Below are 22,988 nucleotides of genomic sequence, written 5' to 3'. Positions count from 1 at the left end.
TCTCCTCAGTCGATAGCCCCTGTAAATCTTTCCTCCTCCTCTCCCCTGGCCCTGGCAGCATCTGAACTGCGTGTGCTTGTTTGCAGAGGCTCACCAGTGTAGAAGCGATGAATTCAGCTGCAGCTCCGGGATGTGCATTCGTCTTTCCTGGAAGTGTGACGGTGATAATGATTGCAGGGACTGGTCTGATGAGGTGAACTGCACTGGTAAGCGCTTTGACAGGATCAATAACCTTCTGTGGCTGTCAGTCATTTCTTAAAGCCTTGAGGTGCTGTACAGACATCAGCCGATGTCTCGTGCCTCAGTTTCCCTGCCAGGAAGCCTCAACTGTCCTCAGCACCCTCGGTAAAATTGATGTTCCTCAGCAGTCTCCTGAGGATAACACCTAGATAGAGCCTTCTCCTCGTTAGAAAAGCCAACACAGAACAATGTAAGAACAAACAGACAAACACCCAGAAACCAACCAAGCCAAAAACCTCAGTATTTGCATGAGAGGAGAGTTCTGAGAGTAGGCAGCGCTTCAGTATTCCGAGTGCGTGGCTATATGAGGAGGTTTAATTTATATTGGTACCACTTATCTCTCATATGAGTTTCTCCAGAGAGAATTACTACAGGAAAGGAACCTACTTCAAAAAGCATATCGGGTCTGTAAAGCCTCAAGTTGAAATTATCTAAGAGGATCACCATTATTTGAGAAACATTTCATCTGACTCCACCGTCTGCAATTATTGCTCTTATCTAAAATAATTACATTTCACACTGAATACCTAATAGAATATTACTGACACAAGATTGTAGTATTTTGAAATATCTGCAAAGTGCATGTCACTCGCTAACCTAAAATGCAGTAGCATGCGATTTAATTAAGTTGAACACAGCTTTTCTTCTCAATAACGACAAGTGCTTTCCTGGTTGAAGAGCGGCATTTGTCTCTAAAGTGACAACATAGCCCAGACTTAACTGAGATACCCCACTGGCAGATATTTTTGTAGACAGGAGAGAAGGAAAGCCAGAGCCCTACTCCCTTGGAAACCCAAGGAGATTTGTATTTCTAATTTGCTTGGCAAGACAGAAGAGCCTTGCCTGCCTTAATTAAAGGCTGTCTCTGAGTTTGCTCTACCCTGCACGTGGGACTGGGCTGCTCCACCAAGCGTTGCTTGCTGTGATGTTTCTTGCCATCTGCGGCAAGATGCCACTGCTATCACCTTTGCCCACACGTGGCAAGAACCGAAATCAAATGGAAAGAGGCTTCTGAGTTCGGGAGAGCTTTGGGGTTGCTCGCTAGCCTCCAAAAGCCATCCCTGAGGCAGGGCAGGCTGGTGAGCAAGTACGGCATAGGGAGAAAAAGCCCGTGGAGTGAAACAGGGAGAATCACAGAATTCCAGAATGTGAGGGGTTGGAAGGGCCCTGGAAAGCTCATCCAGTGCAATCCCCCCATGGAGCAGGAACACCCAGATGAGGTTACACAGGAAGGTGTCCAGGCGGGTTGGAACGTCTGCAGAGAAGGAGACTCCACAACCTCCCTGGGCAGCCTGGGCCAGGCTCTGCCACCCTCACCCCAACAAGTTGCTTCTCCTCTTTCACTGGAACCTCCTGTGTTCCAGTTTGCACCCATTGCCCCTTGTCCTGTCACTGGTTGTCACCAGAAGAGCCTGGCTCCATCCTCCTGACACTCCCCCTTTCCATCTTGATCCCCAGGAATGAGTCCCCCCTCAGTCTCCTCTTGTCCAGCTCCAGAGCCCCAGCTCCCTCAGCCTTTCCTCACACGGGAGATGCTCCACTCCCTCCAGCATCTTGGTGGCTGCGCTGGACTCTCTCCAGCAGTTCCCTGTCCTGCTGGAACTGAGGGGTCACAACTGGACACAAGATTCCAGGTGTGGTCTCCCCAGGGCAGAGCAGAGGGGCAGGAGAACCTCTCTGACCTACTGACCACCCCCTTCTAACCCACTCCATGTGCCATTGGCTTCCTGGCCACAAGGGCCCAGTGCTGGCTCATGGTCATCCTGCTGTCCCAAGGACACCCAGGTCCCTTTCCCCTATGCTGCTCTCCAACATATCATTCCCCAACTTATACTGGAACTTGGGGTTAGAACCTGCACTCCCAGCAACCTCTTGCCCCCGGGGTGATCGCTTTGCTCTGGAGTTGTGCTGGGACCTGCCATGGCACAAACTCCTGGTGCAGGCGGTGGGAACCGGGGTGCACGGCCCAAGTCGGGGCACCCCACACTCAGATGTTCCCCCGGCTCTGGTTCCAGCAGTATCCCACACCTGTGAGGCCTCCAGCTTCCAGTGCCAGAACGGCCACTGCATCCCGCAGCGCTGGGCCTGCGATGGCGACACCGACTGCCAGGATGGCTCCGACGAGGACCCCGCAAGCTGTGGTAACGTGCGATGAATACAGAGGGTGTTCTGCCATGGGGAAGAAGGGATTTCTATAAACTCACCAAGATAATCCTGCGGCAAACTCAGAGGGATGATTCCAACCCCTCCAAAAGCAGGCAGACACTTGGAGAAGGCAGCTAGTGCCGTGCCAAGGCGTTTTGTAATTAACTAAATGCAGCTTTAAAATAAACTGGCATGACAGCCACCCAATTCTGAATTTCAGAAAAAAAGTGCAACGGCTTCCAGTGCCCGAACGGCACTTGCATCCCGACCAGCAAACACTGTGACGGCATCAACGACTGTGCCGACACCTCGGACGAGCAGCATTGTGGTGAGTAGCGGGGCCGTGGGGGCTGCTGGGGGCTGACAGCCTTCACCGCCTGCCAAAGCCTGGCTGGCTGGGAGAAAAGCCCTGCTCAGATAATGGGAAAGCCTTAGTTAGCATTCAGCAGCCCCCTGGGAAACAGGCTGCTCTGTATCAGCACAAAGCGCAGTGCTGTGATGGAAAGGGATGCTGCATTCAGGGAGGTGATAAAATCCTTCCCGACGCCTGTGCCGGGCTGCTTGTACCCCAATATGCTTTTAGTGCTGGGACAGAGCTCAAGCGATATGTCTTGGGAACTTTCTGTAACTTCCTGAGATCCAGCCGGTGTGCGCGGGTGACAGCAGGTGGCATTCCTGCTGCCGAGGATGGCAGAGGTGCCATCCCCTCCCTTCCTCACCTCCTGTTTCTCCAGAGCCCCTCTGCACCCGCTACATGGATTTCGTGTGCAAGAACCGGCAGCAGTGCTTGTTTCACTCCATGGTGTGCGATGGCATCATCCAGTGTCAAGACGGATCGGATGAAGATGCCAACTATGCTGGCTGCTGTAAGTGTGATATTGTGCATCTTTGCAAAAGGAAGGGTGCATAGAGAATGCCACACCAGAGGCATGGAGAGGAGAGTGCCTTCCCTGGGTTTCCAGAAAGCTGCCAGGTCTCCTAAGAGGTAGCTCTGGACTGTAATACTCTGCTCATAAGTCCATGATTGCCTCTGAGCGTGATTCTTCCTCAATGACGAGCTTCCCTTGAGCCCCTGATCTTTACACCAAACCTCTGATGTCCCTCCGTGCCGCCCCTGCAGCCCAGGACCCCGAGTTCCACCGGACCTGCGACCAGTTCAGCTTCCAGTGCCAGAACGGCGTGTGCATCAGCCTGGTGTGGAAGTGCGATGGGATGGATGACTGTGGTGACTACTCTGACGAAGCAAACTGTGGTGAGCAGTACCTTGGTCTCTTGTCGCTGGACTTCCAGCCTCCTTTGCATCTCAGGAGCATACTGACTTCATGTTTTCTACAAGCATTCATGCATACATACATACACATGCACATGTAGCATTCCACTCGCACATTGTGGAGTGTTTTGCAGTGAGATCCATATCGTTTTCCTCATATTGTAGAGAGGTAAACTGAAGCACGCTGAAAATCCGATATGGCTGGCACATCTTGTGCTTGACTAAGTCATATGTGACTGTGTTTACTCCACAGACTCTGAGCCCAAAGCAGACAGGCAGTTTTCAGCCAAACTCAATATTTACCACTGTTCCCTGGGTAGCTGTAGGAGCTGTACCCAGACAGACGAAGCAGCTGTGTCTTCATTTCAGAGCTGCAGTGTTCGCTTCTCTGTTTTTGCCGTGCTCTGTCTGCATTTCGCTGTCATCTCTGGGATCATAGCACTCAGCATACAGACATAACAGTGATGGCAACAGGCTGGCGAGGGCTGTGGGGAACGGGGATGCTGGAGGAGATGGAACCATGCTCAGATATTCAGATAGCGTGATGCTCTCTGGGCCAGCCGCAGCGTGGCCTGAGATGCTGCCATCCTGAGCACTAGTGAGATAACCTTGGGGCTCCCGGGACTCTCTTCTCCTTGGCAGAAAACCCGACAGAGGCCCCAAACTGCTCCCGGTACGACCAGTTCCAGTGTGGGCACGGGCACTGCATCCCCAGCCGGTGGAAGTGCGACGAGGAGAACGACTGCGGGGACTGGTCTGACGAGAAGGACTGCGAGGGTAAGGGCACCCAACTTCAGATTATTACTGTTCGAACATACTAGATGCCTGGGCTTCATTTTGTTACTTACTTGGAGAACACGGCAGCAACTGGTACGAGATGTGAATGAAGAAGACAGGTATGTCTCCAAAAGGAAAAAGAGCTTAGGGTGTTCTTTTCCTGAGTTTTTAATTATAATCCCTCTTTTCCGTGGGGTCACTGCAGTGGCAGGTTATATATAGTGGCTTGCCAGGGGCTCTGCCAATACTTGCCGACAGCAAGGAAGTAGGATGATGGTTCGGGCTGTGGTGGGGAGCATCTTCCTCTCACTGTCCACAGTTTGGTTTCTCTGCACTGACTTCTCCCCATCTCTTCTCCTCTTTCGTGGCACTTTCTTCCCACACCACCACCTTTACCTATTGGGTCAGTCCTAGCCTAAAGTTCAGGATTTCCAACCCCAGGCTCCTCATCCAGCCAAGCTAGGGCTGCGCTGTGCTAAGAAACACTCTCAGCATCACCTGCCTTTCCATAGGGCTGCTTGGGACAGCCTATGCTCCAAAATTCCCCCATGGGCTGCGTGTACATTCTCATACATCTTTTTTATTCCATACTTTTATTAGGAGCTGTGCAGTTACAACACAGACAAAACTATTAGGCTTGTAATACCTTGCCTGCTCACTACTTCCCTCTGCTGATCATTGGGAACAGGCACAGCTCACAGCCTCTCAGGTGGGCTCTGGACGGTGTGTTTTCAGGTTCTCCAGTTCATCCCATCACCACATCGATGCCGCTGACGTGTTTGCCTAATCACTTCCATTGCAACAGCGGCGCCTGCATCACGAACAGCTGGGTCTGCGACGGCTACAAGGACTGCGCCGACGGCTCCGACGAGGAAGCCTGCCCCACTTCACGTAAGCTTTTAGCTTTCCTTCTTCTGTGGGATCACATCTACACGAATGCTTGGCCGTTCAGTCTCAGCGCCTGGCCAGATTACAGGGTTAAATCACACCGTGGTGCAAAAGCATGAATGTCTGCTGCTCAAACGTCACGTCTCACACTGTGCAGGGCCACAGAGAGCAGGGCTGTAGGATGGGTTTCCAGCTCACACTGATGATGAAGGTAAAAGGGAGGTTTTTTCTTGCTGTGCTCCTTGCTGAGCCTGCAAACCAGTTGCTTTTCCAGCCCTCTGCAGTCGGGAGAAACGATGGCTTAGGCATCATCCCAGCAGAAGCCACATACCTGCTAGATGGAAGGAGATTGCCATCTAGTGGATTTAGGACCTGGGGACAGGTTTTGGTCCGTCCTGGTGGCAGTGGCAGCCTGGCCGTGCCTCGGGTGGTTTCCTCACCGGCTGCTTTGTGCAGGGCCCAACGTGACGGCCACTTCGCCGGCGCTCCCGGGACGCTGCAGCAGGTTCGAGTTCGAGTGCCAGCAGCTGCACAAGTGCATCCCCAACTGGAAGCGCTGCGACGGCCGGCGGGACTGCCAGGACGGCACGGACGAGAGGAACTGCCGTAAGCGCGGGCAGGGGAGGGCGTCGCACCCAGTTCTTTCCCTTGGGAAGCTCGTTGTGTGGACAGGGGAGCTACCATGTGCTTTTATTGCTGGTGAAATCCATGCAGTAAATGCAGAATGATGGTAAAAAAGGGGAAATAAGGCCAACCAACCAGCGCTCTTCCCATTAGAAGTCCAGCTGTTGTTTTCACTGAAATATGCTCCAGATTCTTTTAATGCCACCATTAGAAGACACAGCCAGAACGCGACAGTCCTACAAATGACACACTCTGTCTGGGCTCCATCCCTGAGGTGCAGCTGCCCCAGCATCATCCCCGCTTGTGAACTAGCACTGCAAAGAGCCCAGTGCTGCTGAGGGAACGTCCCTGCCTGCAGTCCTCAAACCATTCTGCCTCTTTCAGCTACTCACAGCACCCTGTCGTGCCCTAACGGTTATAAATGCGAGGATGGAGAGGCCTGCATTATGGTGAGTGAGCGGTGCGATGGATATCTGGACTGTTCCGACAGCAGCGATGAGAGAAACTGTACCGGTAAGCAGCAGCCCTCTCCCATTTCTCGTGCTCTGCTCTGTGTTAACAGCCAGAGGTGCTCTCCTCAATACGCGACCTTTCATTCCCAGCATCCTAGACATCTCTGCCTCCCTTCAGCTGTCCAGGTTACCTCCTCACCCGTTTATAACCAGCTGGGACCAACTTCCCAGATAGTTTCTACACTGACAATTTGTCTTCCGGAAGAAAAACAACTTTAGGCCTCATAGGAGCAATGCTGTCTATTTTAGGTGGCCCACAGGTGAAGAAATAGTCTCTAGCTCTGTCCTCCTTTGCAAGGTGACCCTGGGAGCCATGGCATGTGCCCCACAGCCGTCACTGGTCCTCCCACGCTGGCTTTTGGTGGCGCTGTGGAGGCAGGAGGGATGCATGCCCAGATAACAGCGATCAATCGCAGTCTCTGGCCAGCTGAAAGATTCAGCTGCTTTCCTACAGAACTGCTCAGGGGTTTGAGCATCAATCAGGTCTTAGAAATTTAATTAAATATTGATTGGGAGACGCTAGTGGGTTCAGGGGAGAGGGAGGGAGCTGCCAAGATTCATAGCTTGGCTGCTATGCCAAGGGGGAACCGTCTCTTTTCCCTTGGCTGGCTTGTGTTGCCACGCATGGTGTCGAGGGTTTAGATTGTGGGGTGACAATAAAACCCTGGCAGATGTATTGTTAACCTTCTCTCCCTCACCACTTCCCCCTTCTGCCCCTCCCTCTCCCTGCTTCCCACTAAGGACAAGCGAGCAGGAGGGAAAGAAGGACAGAGAGAAGAGAGCTGGAAAAATTAACGGTGTTTTACTAATGCTACTAATAAGAATAGAGAAAATAATACAAAATATACAAAACCAATCTTGAAAGTCTCAGCAACTGCAGAGCTGGCAACCAAAGTCCTGGACTGGACTCTGCAGCCAACCGGAGCTGGATTCAGTCTGTCACTGGGCCTCAGTTCACAGGGATGACTAGCAAGGTCCTCTCCTAATGTCGCCATAAGGAAAAAGGGAAAAAAGGGACGAGATCCTTGTGATCTCCCACTTTTATATGAAGTATTCACGTGAATGGAATATTACACGCTGTTGGTCAGTTTCTTGGTTACCAGTTTCTCGTTGCCCCTCTCGCGAGATGTCCATCCGTAGTTATCAATAACTTCACATTCCATTGCTATGTTTACCAAAACATGTATCTGGTTCTCCAGGAAAATGCAGCTGATATGAAGCTTTAGCTGACAGGCAAATTCACTAAAAGAGAAACTTGTTGTTAACAAAACCAGGACACACGGATGTGCTCATACACAACGAAAATGATGTTAAAGAGTATTTCGTCAACAGCCACGCTTCATCTTTCCTTGGGGTAAAGGGGATGTTTGCATGATGCTGCATAAAGACAACCAAGATGTTTTGGGGAGAGCTAAATATACCAGGGGTTCCTGCTCTGGGCAGCCTGCTCTTCTCCACTGAAAACACCTCTCTAAATTACACCTCTACTTTGAGGAGCCCAAACACTCCCTTCGCTAATCTTACTGTTTCTACCTCCACGTGTCGTTTGTGCTACAAACATCATTCCTGATTCTGTTCTGGGCAAAGGCCCTGTTTGACTCCCATAGACTAACTTTTCCTGTTGCCTCTTAGATGACACGATCGTGTACAAAGTCCAGAACCTCCAGTGGACGGCCGATTTCTCTGGCGACGTCACTCTGACGTGGGCTCGGCCAAAAAGGATGTCCTCGACCTCCTGTGTCTACAACATCTATTACAGGTACGCCACACGTACCCTGCATGACCCCTTGCTATTCATATCAAGCGGCAGAAGCGTGAGCACAGGTATCTGTATGCCCGTGTTTTATGGCGAAGAACCTTGCAGAATATAGGTCTGAAAGACTGAGAGCTGTGAAATCTATTTCTGCTCGGAAAAATCTTCTAATTGGTTGCAAAGGAGACCCAAAATAGCTATACCTGGGGGGCATTTGTGGAGAGCTGTATTTTCTTCTTCCATGATTGTTTGCTCAGAAATATGGCTATATTTGGTGGGGTTTTCAGCTCAGCTCTTTGTGGGACTGCTAACAACAAGAACAAAGTCAAGAAATAAGTTCTATAAAACCTCAGAGGCCAGTGCTTATAAGTCAATGAGTTCTGTTTAGTTCAGGCTTTAAAAGAGCATCTTTTCAAACTAGTGGTGTGGCTTTACTGAAAAGGCAATTAAGCAGCATGCTTTTAAAATACAGATAGGTGGTTTCACCCTTTGGGACAAGCTGTGTCCCTCGTTGTTACTAAACGCCATCCTGACTGGAGGGTGTTCCTTCCTCGTGCAGAACGGTCGGCGAAAGCATTTGGAAGGTTTTGGAAACCCACAGCAAAAAAACAAACAGCGTTTTGAAAGTCCTCAAGCCCGACTGTACCTATCAGGTCAAAGTCCAAGTACAGTGTCTCAGCCGAGTCTACAACACCAACGACTTCATCACCCTCCGGACGCCCGAAGGATGTAAGCAGATCTACGCGGTTGTATCAGTGACGTGATGGTGCCATTCCGGCTTGGAAAACAGATGTGACTGTCACTAGCACCTCTGTTTCTCTCCCCAGTGCCAGATGCTCCCTTGAACCTTCAGCTCTCCCTGAAGAAAGAAGCTGAGGGTGTCGTGATGGGCTGCTGGAGTCCCCCTGTAAACGCCCACGGCCTCATACGGGAGTTTATTGTGAGTCCTCCTGGACCGAGTCCAGGTCGGTGGTGGGACAGGGAAGGCTGCTCAGGACACCTTTGCGTAGTGGGGTGGGCCAGAAATAGGATGTTTCATGGAGTAAATCAGAGAGCATCCTGGGGACAAGGAATGCTGTAGGTAGCAACACAGCCCCCAAGTTCGTAATTTCGTTTCTCGATCCCTTTGTAGACTTTTGTACTTCTTTCTGCTGACGTTGTGACACAGAGGGACCTGTCACTCCACGGTGTTGTTCCTCATCTCTTGCTTTGGTGCTCCTAGGTGGAATACAGCAGCAGCGGATCCAAGGAGTGGTCATCCCTTCGAACCACCAGGAACTACACTGAGATCACGAACTTACAGCTCAACACATTATACACTGTTAGAGTGAGTATTTTCAAAGCTCTGTCTGTGCATGCTCTCATTACTTTTCACCAGATGGTCTAAATCCTACATGGTCAAGTACTTGCTAAAAAAGTATCTTGTTAAAATCCTGCCCTTTAGAGTCAACCCAATTGGCATTTGTGCTGCTAATATCTAATTCAAGGCCTGAATTTAGGCCCTTGATTTGTTCCTTCTCCCAGAAGGCTGGGCTGTATTACAACATCTGCATGACTAATCGCCCATTCCAGTGTCACAGCAATTGCACCAGATCTGGGCCACAGATAAATTTGGTCCTTGCAGCATCACGGGGAAAAGCTGGGAAATGCATGTATGTGGGAGAAGCTGGGTAATTATAGACAGAACTAATAAGATCAGGAAATAAAAGTCTGTGCAGTGAGCTCTGGGAGATATAGACTCTGCCATTGCCCATCCTTCCCGTGCTGCATGAGTAAGGGTTTGTGGGGGAATTTAAAAGGAGTGGGATAAACACCTCTCCACTCCCCACAAATCACTGTTATTCTCACAATCGCTTGTAGCGAGTCTGTCCTTCCTTGGTATTCCTGCCCATATTAATCTGTTCCCAAATAATTCATTGGAAATGGATTCACCAGCACTGTTCTTGCCTATACTATGGCTGGTAGAGTCCAAAGCTCCTTATCTTGATGGACTCCTCAGAAAGATCTCATAAGAGAGTGGTTATCTGCAAAAAAAGGATGCACCTCCCTCCTCTTAGATTCCTTTAATTGACTTAAAGTAGTCTGCTTTATCTCTGTAATAAGCATTTTATTGCCAAGTAATTAAGCTATTGTTTGCTTCAAAGTCCTTTTCCCATGAGCTCTGCCACGTCCGTAACCTTGTTCTAACCTCGCTCTCTGTGTGCATTGTACAACATTGACGGCTTGCGTTTGTTCATATTAACCAACCCTCTTGTTTGAAAAGGTCGCTGCGGTAACTAGTCGAGGAGTGGGAAACTGGAGCGACTCCAAATCCATAACCACCATAAAAGGCAAAGGTAAATGTTGCTGCTTCAGTCAACTCGGACAACATAGCAAAAAGGCGGAATATAAGCCTGAAGTATTAGCATAAGCATCTTAGGTCATGATTATGATGGTTTCTGCATCTTGTGTAGGTTAGACCACTAAAAAACCACTAAGACTCCCAGGAACGATCACAACATTACAGTCTGACAGTAGATAAACTGGAACAACACAGCAAATAATTTCTTTCTGATATGTTTTTTTTAAAAAGCCTTTTGAAATCATTTGTATTCATGCCAAGTTTCTCTTCTGATTCTATATTCCAATGTCAAAATTGTCTGCTAATTTGTTAGATAAAAGCGCATCCACATTATGTTGACAAAGGAAGGAAAGAAAACACCGTGCTATGAAAATTGCAGGATTTAGATAGTGTGGAGTACATGAATACCTGATGGTTAGAAAAACAGAGGGAGAAAGACCTGAAATAACTTTCTCTTCAGGTTTTGCAGGAGCTCCTGACCTCCCTCAACAGTTCCTCTGAAACCCAGAACCCGTTACGTGGGACACGAGCTTGTCCCACTGAGTTCAGGAGTAAAACACCTGTCCCAGAGATGGTTTTCATAATGAAATCCTGTATTTTACCTGTCCCCTCTCAATAAGCATTTGTATTTCTTTGTGATGCGGTAGCAGCTGTTTCTTCCCTCTCCTTCCAGTCATTCCTCCACCTGTCATACACATTGAGAGCTACAGCGAGGACTCCATAAGTTTCAGCCTAAAAATGACTACTAATATCAAGGTAAGATTTTTACCTTTACTTCTGAAACTAAAATAAAGGGTGGGATAGACTGTCACCCACTTCACTATTGCAATTGGTTTTTGAAACTAGTTATTTCATGCAAAGTAATTTCTTACTATTCATCAACTGTCCCAGCTCTCCAAAGTAGGATGGGAAGTACAAAGCAAAGACTTTGAGCACTGAATCTTTCCCTGCGTGCAAAACCAGTTGTAGTGATAGCTCCTATTGTGTGCCCTTGCTGCTTGACAGGTCAGCGGTTACGTGGTGAATATCTACTGGACATTCGATACGCATCGGCAGGAAAAAAGGACTCTGATCATAGAAGGAGAAAAGTCCATCCAAAAAGGTACGTTCTGTGCAAAGCGTAAAATTCTGCTCGAGTGGAACGTTTTATAGAAGGCTATAGGATATTTGAAATTTGTTTTTTCAACAGAGTAGTTTCCGTTTAAGAAAAACATTAATCTTGAGAGGACAAACAGCAAATCCTTGGCCTCTCTGCTTAGGACTTGGAGTTTGAAGCGGATTTGGGATTTATCCCCCAGAGCTGCACTAGCCTTTTCTCATCACACAGGATTTTGTTTGTGCTTCCTTATCTACTCTGCAAAAGGTCAACAGTTTATTGGGCTTGTATGCAGTACATGTCCTTATTAATCAGATTCCTTTCTGGTTTGGAAAAAACACTGATGTGTAGAGTCTAGATACGGGAAAGCATCCCAATACAGAAAAGCACAGGTTGGGTAGGTATCAGAATCCCAGGTGTAAGGGAAATTAGTTGAAATGAATCAAAACACAAAGCAAAAGAGGCAGGTTCCCATCCAAGATTGGTTGATGTTGCTACTGGTTTCCTAGTGCTCTCACCATGTCCCCGCAAAGCTTTCCCTCACCTAATAGCGCGTGTTTCTCTTCTTGCTCAGTGACAAATTTGACAGCGCACACCCCCTATGAAATTTCTGCCTGGGCTAAGACGGAGCTGGGTGACAGCCCTCTGTCTTTTGTCCACGTGGTGACCGGAGGGACAAGACCAGCGTCGCCAAGTCTCAAAGCCAAGGCCATCAACCAGACGGCGGTGGAGTGCAGCTGGACGGGACCGAGGAACGTCGTAAGGCATCGAGTCTCTTTTATCACCAGCTGGGATGGGGTGCCCTCAAAACACAAGCAAAGTCTTAAAACAGGGTTATGCGTTGGGATTGAATTGCAAGACCTTGCAAATTTTATGCTCACAAAATGAGGGAAAGCTCTTGCTGCCCCTTAGACACACAGAAAACTGCCTTGTTGTCTACTGAGCCACTGGGCCAGTGGAGAAGGGGCTGAAATAGAGATAACAACATGATGCCATAGGGGTCTTTCAATTGACTGAGGTGTTATCAGAGCCGAGACCGGGATTTTAGAGTGGGGAGTGCAGATGCGGGTGCACAGACTGAACTTGAACTTGGGAAGGAGAAAAAGGGTCTTCACATCATGTCCCTAGAAAGTGACAGACAGTGAAAGTCTGGGTGGGAGCTCTGGACCGTGCCAAAATAGGGAAAGGCTGAGGGAGCTGGGGCTCTGGAGCTGGACAAGAGGAGACTGAGGGGGGACTCATTCCTGTGGATCAAGATGGAAAGGGAGAGTGTCAGGAGAATGGAGCCAGGCTCTTCTCAGTGACAACCAATGATAGGACAAGGGGTAATGGGTGCAAACTGGAACACAGGAGGTTCCACTGAAAGAGGAGAAGCAACTTGTTGGGGTGAGGGTGGCAGAGCCTGGCCCAGGCTGCCCAGGGGGGTTGTGGAGTCTCCTTCTGTGCAGACATTCCAACCCGCCTGGACACCTTCCTGTGTAACCTCATCTGGGTGTTCCTGCTTCATGGGGGGATTGCACTGGATGAACTTTCCAGGGCCCTTCCAGTCCCTGACATTCTGGGATTCTGTGAAAACCTGAACTGTTCTCTGCAGGTCTATGGCATCTTCTACGCCACATCTTTCCTAGAGCTGTACAGAAGTCCTCACAACACCACCACAGCCTCCCACAACATCACTATGATCGTGCAGCGGGATGAGCAGTACCTGTTTCTGGTGGGCTCCTTCTCCTACCCTCTCCTTCTCCTAACCTGTTCCTGGTTATCACGTGTGCAAGCACGGCATTAACAGCTCTGTCATCCCTTCAAGGTCCGTGTGATGTCTCCCTACCAAGGGCCGCCATCTGACTACGTTGTGGTGAAGATGATCCCCGACAACCGGCTTCCCCCTCGGCACCTCCACTCGGTGCACACCGGAAAGACGTTCGCCGTCATTAAGTGGGAATCGCCCTATGATTCGCCTGACCAGGACATGGTAATTGCCTCGCGGTGCCTTCTGTCCCTTTGCACGCAAAACCCTGGCTCAGTGATAGATCCCTGCTGTGCCGCTGCTAGAGAACCAAGCCTGAGATCAGGTCTACCCTCCATCTCGCTGATGCCTCCAGGACTTGCGTTTCCTCACTTCACATCAGCTGAGGCCTACAGCGTTCACACTGCGGTTAAAAAGAGTCAGGTCTGGGATATCTGTTGCTGACAGAGTCTAAAAGCAAACACGGGCATGTGCTAGAACACCTTTCTGCCTTCCGCTTTGCGCAGCCCTAACAAAGCCCGGTTCTGTTTTCTGGCACATACAGTCAGGTCTCGCTCTGTTGAAGGCGAGTCATTTTCTCAGCAAGTTTTCCTCTCCTATCGCAGTCCGGAGCCTTTAACAGCAAAGCTTTAAAGGTAGAAGTCTTCCTGGCAAAACTGGAAATTTTGACAGGGCAAGAGTTTGCATTGCATCCCTTTGATTCATTAAGAAATACAACCTGAGATTTTCCTGTTTCAGTAACTGTGTTTTCTGTATCTGTAAATGCTGATCTCGGGCAGGGATCCTGCTAGTCCAGCAAGAGGCTTGAAATCTTATTTCCCAGGCTTTCCATAGAGTGCAGGCACGGTTAAATGCACATTTTGCCCCCCTGTATAATGTCCTACCATTTTATGAGATTGCTAGCAACTCTCAGGCGGGTAAGATCTTTCCCTGTTTGTGCCTTTCCTCCCTCCCTCCAGTTATACGCTGTCGCAGTTAAAGATTTAGTCAGAAAAACAGATAAAATCTACAAAGTGAAAACCCGCAACAGCACGGTGGAGTACACCATAAAGAAACTCGAACCGGGAGGCAAATACCACGTGATTGTTCAGCTGGGGAATATGAGCAAAGAATCCAGCTTGAAGATCAACGCAGGTGAAGGGGAGAGCACTGCTGGGTGGGTAACGGGGCAGTGTCCACTAGAGGGAATCCAGCGCCCATCCCATGCACCGTCCATCCCACCCCTGCGCTGCTTGGAGGCTGCAAAAGTGTTTCTGCATCACTCAGTCCTCTCCCACAGTCAAAATCCTATTCTGAAAGGCCTCCCTGCACCTCCCAGGAAAGGCAATTAACCCCCCCAAAGCCTCTCCAATGATACCCGGGGAGTTTTTCTCTTGTCCAGGTGGAGATGGGAAAGACACCTCTTTGGCTGTGAAATACCATTACGGTCCTGCCGTAAAAAACCCACTGAAAATCTCCAACCAGATCACTTGCCACAGTATCCTCTCCTCCAGTACAGCCCCTTTCTAAGTGGAATATTGTGCTGATCCCTAGAAATCACTAATTTCTGAAGTTGCTCCCATTGCTATTTCTCAGCCATAAGTGATAAAACCTAACGTGCCTGCCATGTTTTCGTATCCGCAGTTCCACTGTCTGCGCCAGACGCCTTAAAAATCATAACAGAAAACGACCATATTTTGCTTTTTTGGAAGAGTTTGGCGTTAAAGGAAAGTAATTTCAATGAAAGCCGGGTAAGTTGTGCTATCTCTCCTGTCCTTTACAGAAAAACCTAGAGCAGAGTCACCGCAAGGCTCCTTTGATAGACTTTAAAATACACCAGTACGCTCTGCTCCCCTGAGTGTCCTTGATGGACCCTCAACACAGCGCTCACTTTAATTCCTATCATAGCTAAGGCACTATACTCTATAGATCCAATCAGTCACCTTTTAGGAACATAATTATCCTCTTGCAAAAGGTCAACTGTCTCGTGTGAAAGGACTGGGAACAGGACGCTGCCCCACGGTGCCGGGAGGCACATCAGTGGCATCTGAGAATTGCCATTATTTAGACTTGGATAGAAAAATCTGTGACATGCTCTGTCAGGGCTTGGGCAGATGGAAAACTACGCCAAAAAAAACCCATTGCTGTTACTGGACTGTGTTTTGGGTGGTCTCGGGGGATGCTCAGAATAGAGTGAACCAGACAGAGCGAAATCTTCTCTCCTCCCTGAACCAGCCAAGGTCACTGCACACAGATGCCTGGAGGAGGCTCCACATTGCTCTGTCTCCCTGCTGATAGCACAACGTGATGCATCAAAGCTAAGTTCAGGAGGAAAAACAAGTTTCAAAGCCCCGTCAGAAGGAGCAAACCTGACCTCTGCAGCCGAGTAATTTGGGGTTTGTGTCTTTGTTTTCACGACTTTCAGGGCTACGAGATTCATATGTTTGACAGCTTGATGAACATGACGGCTTATCTTGGCAACACCACGGAAAACTTCTTCAAAGTTTCCAACCTGAAGATAGGCCACAACTATTCGTTCACCGTTCAGGCCAGGTGTCTGTACAGCGGGCAGATGTGCGGCGAACCGGCCACGCTTCTCTACGATGAGCTTGGAACTGGTAAGTCCTGGCATTTTCACCATCCTCCTTAACAAATACTAATAAAAGCCTTGCAGCCTCACTAGAAAAATATGCTACAGTTGTGCCACCATCCAGCGAGACCTGGACAGGCTGGAGAAGTGGGCAGGGAAAAGTTTACTGAAATAGAACAAGGGCAAGTGTAGAGTCTTGAATCTGGGCAGGAACAACCCCAGGTTCAGTGTAAGTTGGGGAACGAGCTGTTGGAGAGCAGTGTAGGGGAAAGGGACCTGGGGTTCCTGGGGACAGCAGGGTGACCATGAGCCAGCACTGGGCCCTTGTGGCCAGGAAGCCAATGGTACCTGGGGTGGGTTAGAAGGGGGTGGTCAGTAGGTCAGAGAGGTTCTCCTGCCCCTCTGCTCTGCCCTGGGGAGACCACACCTGGAATCTTGTGTCCAGCTGTGGCCCCTCAGTTCCAGCAGGACAGGGAACTGCTGGAGAGAGTCCAGCGCAGCCACCAAGATGCTGAAGGGAGTGGAGCATCTCCCGTGTGAGGAAAGGCTGAGGGAGCTGGGGCTCTGGAGCTGGACAAGAGGAGACTGAGGGGGGACTCATTCCTGGGGATCAAGATGGAAAGGGGGAGTGTCAGGAGGATGGAGCCAGGCTCTTCTGGTGACAACCAGTGACAGGACAAGGGGCAATGGGTGCAAACTGGAACACAGGAGGTTCCAGTGAAAGAGGAGAAGCAACTTGTTGGGGGTGAGGGTGGCAGAGCCTGGCCCAGGCTGCCCAGGGGGGTTGTGGAGTCTCCTTCTGTGCAGACATTCCAACCCGCCTGGACACCTTCCTGTGTAACCTCATCTGGGTGTTCCTGCTCCATGGGGGGATTGCACTGCATGAGCTTTCCAGGGCCCTTCAACCCCTGACATTTTGTGATTCTGTAATGGCACTTGTCTCTTCATCTTAGGGGAAAGCTCCTCTGCATCGGCAGCCAGCAGATCCACCGACGTGGCTGCCATCGTGGTGCCGGTGCTCTTCCTGCTGCTGGTGACGCTGGGGATCGGTTTCGTGGTGCTGTACATGAGGCACCGGCGACTGCAGAACAGCTTCACTGCCTTCGCCAACAGCCACTACAGCTCCCGCCTGGGTTCGGCCATATTCTCCTCGGGAGACGATTTAGGTATGTAGCCCTCGGTTTCATACGCAGGATGTGAAATCAGTGCAAGACCTAAATTCTCCATTGTGCTTTGGGCCACCTTTGGTGTTAAAACCTGTGCATTTGATCCCGTTCTAAGAGTATAAAGCTAGTCTGCGATAGATGTTTTTAGTAGCTTGGCTTGAACCACTTCATCTAACACACACCAGTTAAAATCTGGACATAACAGATATAACAACCAGGTAATAGAGCACAGAATTGCACAGAATTGCACAGAATCCCAGAGTGTGAGGGGCTGGAAGGGCCCTGGAAAGCTCATCCAGTGCAATCCGCCCATGGAGCAGGAACACCCAGATGAGGTTACACAGGAAGGTGTCCAGGCGGGTTGGAATGTCTGCACAGAAGGAGACTCCACAACCCCCCTGGGCAGCCTGGGCCAGGCTCTGCCACCCTCACCCCAACAAGTTGCTTCTCCTCTTTCACTGGAACCTCCTGTGTTCCAGTTTGTTTGGGGGAGGAGAACAGGGGAGTCACCCCCGAGCTGCCTCAAAATGGTGGCACCAGATTCACCTCAGGGCTCAAAACAGCAGCACCAGAATCACCTCAGGGCTTAAAACAGCGGCCCCAGGGGAAACAATTTTGGGTTCTTTTGGCCTCAATGCAAGACTCTACACTTGCCCTTGTTCTATTTCATTAAATGTTTCCCTGCCCAGCTCTCTGGCCTGTCCAGGTCTCTGATGGCAGCACAGCTTCCAGTGTCAGCCACTCCTCCCAGTTCAGTGTCACCAGTACAAGCAATGCCACAACATGCTGTTTTTTAGGGCAGTTTGTTGCCACCTTCACAAGCCGATCAACTCATGTGTTTTGTGAAAAACATAACAGAGCTCTGGGTTTATTTTTCAGGAGATGAGGATGACGAAGCCCCGATGATAACTGGATTTTCAGATGATGTTCCTATGGTCATCGCATGAAGCGTGTTTCTGACTGTACAAGCCAAATGGTGTAAATATTTTGTTTGATAAAAATAGTTGATGGTTTATTTTAAAAATGCACTTTGAGTTGCAATATGTTATTTTTATATGGGCCAAAAACAATTTAAAAAATACACTTTGTAGTAATCAACTGTGAATTGCAGACTAGGTTGGTTTAGTAACAAATTGCTTTGATTTAACATTGATTTAGTCTTACAAGGCTATGCTTGCTGGGCATGCTTTTAAGTCTGTGAGATATTTTCCGTTGACTAAATTGGCTACTCATTTTATTTTTCTAAGACAATAATAAATTTATTTTAAAAAATTTCAGGAGATTATATATGTAGAGAGAGAGATAAGTAATATAGTCCCTGAAGGTTTTGCTTCTACTTTAAAAAAAAATCCTTTGTACTTTGTTTTATATGAAAGTATTTTTGTTGTGTTAATTTATTGGGAAATCTGCTTGAGAACAGATTTCCAGCGTCGTCAGACATTGTACACATTATTGTGTAGAACATGTGCCACTTTATCTTGCAAGGCAGTAGCATCTTGGCATCCCCATCATTGTTCTTGCCATAATAAACCCCTTTATTTTTACATCTATTTTCCCCCCAACCCCAGAGCGATGACACGAGTGGGTGTTCACGGGTCACGCCTGTCTAGGCTCTATATATGCAAAGCTTCGCACCACTAAAATACAGCACACTGTCTCATCACACTGTTTCCTTTGTTTAAACCAAAAGTATTTTTGCTGTGTAAAGTAAGTTCTAATTGCAGTCTTCCTACAGATGAACTGAGAGGCCAACTATGTTTTGATACATGACTGATCCATTTAATTTCACATATAAAATATGTATACAAAGTTGAAATGCTGTATGGTTTGATACTCTATAGAAATACTAACTCTATTTTCAATTACTAGTGTTCTCATTCCCGGTGACAGTTTTTTCCCTCAAAGCTGGGACCAAACTTTATTCACATTTTTATAAGTAGCAGCAAGCTTGCAGAGTTGCATTATTTTTATCTTCTTAGTGGGTCAGGTGCTGTCCAGGGGTAAAAGTTTTGAGTGAATCAACCCAGCATGTATAGATCAATTTGTCCAGAATTACCGCTACATAGAGAGACCAGAATCTGACCCAGAGGCTAAACTATTCCAAAGACTTGAATCTAAAGATTTGATACAGCAAAGAAAGCCTGAAATCAGAGCATTGAACCCCCTCTTTATTAAGCAAAGCAGCTTCACAGGGCTAGTGTGTTTTATACAGAGAGAAGTCTAAGCCCCACGTGGGGACTGAGCAGGACAGATGCAGTTCTGGGTAAATTGTATATTTTTATGTACTTTTGAAGCACGGAATCTTGTTCACACGGGGCGGGAGGGTTCTGGTGTAAATACGGTACGTGGATGTGGATGCATATTTTTGTTCTGGTTTTGTTTCAGTAGCCTTATGCAATGTGACATGCCTCTTGACCCTAACTTTTGGGAAGAGACGTGGGTTTACCTCATAGCAACCCAGGGAAACCTCTGGAAATCTCATTTTCCGAAACAACTTTAAAGTCTCTTTCAAATGGACTTCAGAAGGGAAATGGGGCAATTTAGTTTCTCTTGGACCCAGAAAGCACCTTCATTACTGGAACTAGCTATAACGTCTATAATTAATCCTCCAAAAGAGGCAGCAGTCTACAAGCAGCCAGTCTAATGAGTTTTCTAGAGGTAGTGTCAACGTCTAATCTGGTTCCTTAAGTGAAGTTTAATAGCATACCATTTAAATTGCTACCCTGTGTCATTTTATTTTGATTCACTGATTTCTGCTATGTTATTATTGCACAATTTTGAAGGAATTTTTGTCTGTCTTTTTTTTCCCCCCCACTTAATGGTAATAATAAAAATGGACTGGGTAAACAAACCTATTTCTGGTTTCTACAATTATTATCTGGCCTCGGTGTGTCTAGTGCAATAAAAAGGAGGCTTTTTCCTGAACTGTATTTGGTTTTTATTTTACATCGGACAGGCACGTTGTATAACCTACCAGGATCATCTGAAGCAGGAGAACTGAGCTTTTCTGCAGAAGGAGCAGCAGGAAGGTACCGCTGACATTGATAATGCAGTCACGTATCTGGCTGGTTCGCAGTCAAGGGCAGCACCAGTCAGTAAGAAACACCCTCAGACAACACTTTGAGTCTTTCCGAGCGTTCCCCCCTATGTTTGCATGTTTGCCCTTCACGTCAGATGTTATTTCCCTGCTTAAACCCCATTTCCACAACAACCCCGTTCCCGCGCCGCGTGGAGCGATTGCACCGTTTGCCTCTTGCTGTTCAAAATCCCGCGTATGTGAGTACACCTGACACCCTGGCAGCCCAAAGCGAGCGGCATTACTGGTAATGAGCAGGCAGCAGTCTCTTCACACGTACCTCATTTTTCAGCCTACATAATTGGCAAGGCAACATGTGAGCCGGGTGGACATAATTGAGGCACGCAAGCATCTTAAGTGTTGCACTTCATTAATGTTTAGCTTAAGGCAACATTAACAAACAGCCATTCCTTCCTCCCTGTTGCCCATTTCTTCGTGAATGAAGCCTGTTTTTCACTATTGTTGCGGACATAGGTTGCTCCCCCAGGAGGTACAAGTTGCACCTCATTCCTGCGCACCTACTTTCTGCTAAAGCAGTCAACGGGACTCTTAAGCTTTATTGATACAATAACAAATAATGGTATCTTAAATATTGCTGGGCATGTTGGCAGTTCTCGAATCTCCCAGCTTTGCTCATTATGTGACTTTGTTTTCTCTTTGAGACCCTGGTTGCCTCCTGTTTTACATCTCAACCTGAGCATGCTGGGTCTCTTTTCCCCACTGCTTTCATGGAATCGATGTCAGGGGCTGGAAGGGCCCTGGAAAGCTCATCCAGTGCAATCCCCCCATGGAGCAGGAACACCCAGATGAGGTTACACAGGAAGGTGTCCAGGCGGGTTGGAATGTCTGCAGAGAAGGAGACTCCACAACCCCCCTGGGCAGCCTGGGCCAGGCTCTGCCACCCTCACCGGGAAGAAGTTTCTTCTCATAATCAACTGGAACCTCCAGCTTTCAGGCTGGAGAGTCACAGTTTTGTGCAGAAAACCAGCCAGGAATCATCGCATCGCTGACGTGTGTTTCATGCCTCCCCTTCCCCACAGCGCCCTCCGAATCAAGCGCATCTGACAAAAGAGGGAAGACACCACTATCCTATGTGTTCACTGAAAATGAGAGGCTCTGCAGAAGAAAGAGATCCAAGTGAGCGTTGCTTCTGCAAAACAGTTTTCCCCACTATGAAACCCACTGGGGAGGAGGAACCCAACCACTGGAGGAGCTTCGGTTGGAGCACAGGGCGCCAACCCAGCCAGATCCAGGCTCCCTTCACTCTGCTGCTCCTGAAACTACATCTTTCTCTCCCACAACATCCAGCGGACGGACCGCAACTGCCGATTGAGGACTTGGTGAGCTGCCGGCAGGAGTGAGGAAGCCAGGTGGAAACAGAGCGAGGCCAAGACCGCGAAAGCACTTCCTAGCGTGGGTTAAGCATTTCATGAAATAGATGCTCTCTGATCTTGAGAGAGAGCAGCTGAAGTTCTGGCTCACTGCTCCTCTTTCGAGCGAGCAATCCGAGTTTCTTGTGCCAGACTCCTGAACTTTTGTGTTTAGCCTTTCTCGGCAGGAAAGATGAAATAACTGAGGATATTTCACTGCAGAACTCAAGCTGGAATTTGGAATGGGGAAGCCTAGAGCTCCCAGATAGCCCAACCCCTGCTCTGAGGGAGGAGAGACTCTGTGGGAAGGAAAGATTCATGCTGACCATCAACATCTTGGCTGCCACCACAAACCTCTCAACCTGCCAAATGTGGGACGCAGAGAAATGGCAGCCCAGGGCTCTTCCAGGATGTGTGGTTTATTTCTTCCCTCTAAATTATAGGCATCGAGAAGCCCACATCCCCCAAATTCTCATGGCTGGGCTCACATGATGCCCAACAGGTTTGCTCACCCTGGGTCCTGCAGAGCCAAGCGGGGAGTGGAACTGACATCATATTCAGCAAAAGCACCTGTGTGGGGTTGGGCTGGAAAAAATCCCACTCCTTTGGAATACAAAGGGTGATGAGAAAGGAACTAGAGAGTGATTTGGGGAGGAAAGCCAGGAAGACAGTCGGGGAATGTTGCTGTGAACCGAGCAGGAGTTAATGAAATACATCCCGATGCTTGTTACAACCTGATACTGGCTGTACAGGAGGAGGGGAACATGTTTTACAGATGGAGGATCTGATACGGAGTTGGACAAAACGTGGCATTCACATCACCCAGCCTCGCATCTCCAAGGTGGCTCGGCCAAACAAGAAGGCTTATTTTCCCTGCGTCTTTCTGTAGCCAGCAAGGGAAAGCAGGCGTCCTCCAAGGAGGAATTCAGAACTTGAATGAGCCATTCGCAAACATTTTCACACTTTTCCATTTCTCGTTTTCAACCCTTTTCCACTTCGCTATATGTAGCTCATAGCCAGCATGCCTATGTACCCAGGAAATCACCATGGCGGGCTCGGAGCTGGTAAAGACAATAGCGCGCTTGGCTCATTTATTTGGATCAGCACCATTTCAAATGTACTTTTCCTCCTAAACTTATTTAACCTCGCAACCAAGAGCCACAACGATGGTGAGCTATTTGTTTCGAGACCAGATCTCCTGGGAGAATAGACACAAAGAATAGAAGGCAGCCCGGAGAGATGGAAGAGAGAAAATTGAGAAAGGGATTCGAATGCATCGCCCTTGGAGACCATGCCAATGACCTGCTAGAGTCCAGCCATCATAAATAAATAGACTCCGTTTATTGTCTAGCCAGGCCGGCAAGCACGGTAATGCTTGAGCTGGTTCCAGCGGGTGGGGCTACGGACCAGCATC

At 48.7% G+C, this 22,988-nt stretch overlaps 1 protein-coding gene across 2 annotated transcripts in view; it reads left to right on the top strand.

The window, feature by feature from the left end:
- SORL1 (sortilin related receptor 1) overlaps window positions 1–19,979 on the top strand; it is a 44,767-nt gene extending 24,788 nt beyond the window's left edge. Inside the window, exons 25-48 of one of the 2 annotated variants that reach the window (XM_065040556.1) lie at window positions 87–206; window positions 2,259–2,381; window positions 2,606–2,713; window positions 3,120–3,251; window positions 3,506–3,637; window positions 4,298–4,432; window positions 5,168–5,323; window positions 5,777–5,926; window positions 6,329–6,457; window positions 8,089–8,215; window positions 8,769–8,938; window positions 9,037–9,149; window positions 9,432–9,536; window positions 10,473–10,545; window positions 11,224–11,306; window positions 11,556–11,652; window positions 12,221–12,405; window positions 13,241–13,360; window positions 13,454–13,618; window positions 14,353–14,527; window positions 15,017–15,123; window positions 15,798–15,990; window positions 16,916–17,128; window positions 18,008–19,979. In XM_065040556.1, the coding sequence (XP_064896628.1) occupies window positions 87–206; window positions 2,259–2,381; window positions 2,606–2,713; window positions 3,120–3,251; window positions 3,506–3,637; window positions 4,298–4,432; window positions 5,168–5,323; window positions 5,777–5,926; window positions 6,329–6,457; window positions 8,089–8,215; window positions 8,769–8,938; window positions 9,037–9,149; window positions 9,432–9,536; window positions 10,473–10,545; window positions 11,224–11,306; window positions 11,556–11,652; window positions 12,221–12,405; window positions 13,241–13,360; window positions 13,454–13,618; window positions 14,353–14,527; window positions 15,017–15,123; window positions 15,798–15,990; window positions 16,916–17,128; window positions 18,008–18,075 (3,179 nt within the window). In that variant the 3' untranslated portion in view covers window positions 18,076–19,979. Of the gene's footprint in view, window positions 1–86; window positions 207–2,255; window positions 2,382–2,605; window positions 2,714–3,119; window positions 3,252–3,505; window positions 3,638–4,297; window positions 4,433–5,167; window positions 5,324–5,776; window positions 5,927–6,328; window positions 6,458–8,088; window positions 8,216–8,768; window positions 8,939–9,036; window positions 9,150–9,431; window positions 9,537–10,472; window positions 10,546–11,223; window positions 11,307–11,555; window positions 11,653–12,220; window positions 12,406–13,240; window positions 13,361–13,453; window positions 13,619–14,352; window positions 14,528–15,016; window positions 15,124–15,797; window positions 15,991–16,915; window positions 17,129–18,007 lie in introns of both variants that reach the window. The other variant, XM_065040555.1, reaches the window with a different exon arrangement.
- Window positions 19,980–22,988: the final 3,009 nt, after the last annotated feature.

Source organism: Columba livia, chromosome 24 (assembly GCF_036013475.1).
Source record: "Columba livia isolate bColLiv1 breed racing homer chromosome 24, bColLiv1.pat.W.v2, whole genome shotgun sequence".
NCBI lineage: Eukaryota > Metazoa > Chordata > Aves > Columbiformes > Columbidae > Columba > Columba livia.
Note: the sequence above shows the minus strand (reverse complement) of the source record. Positions and strands in the feature narration are given on the sequence as shown.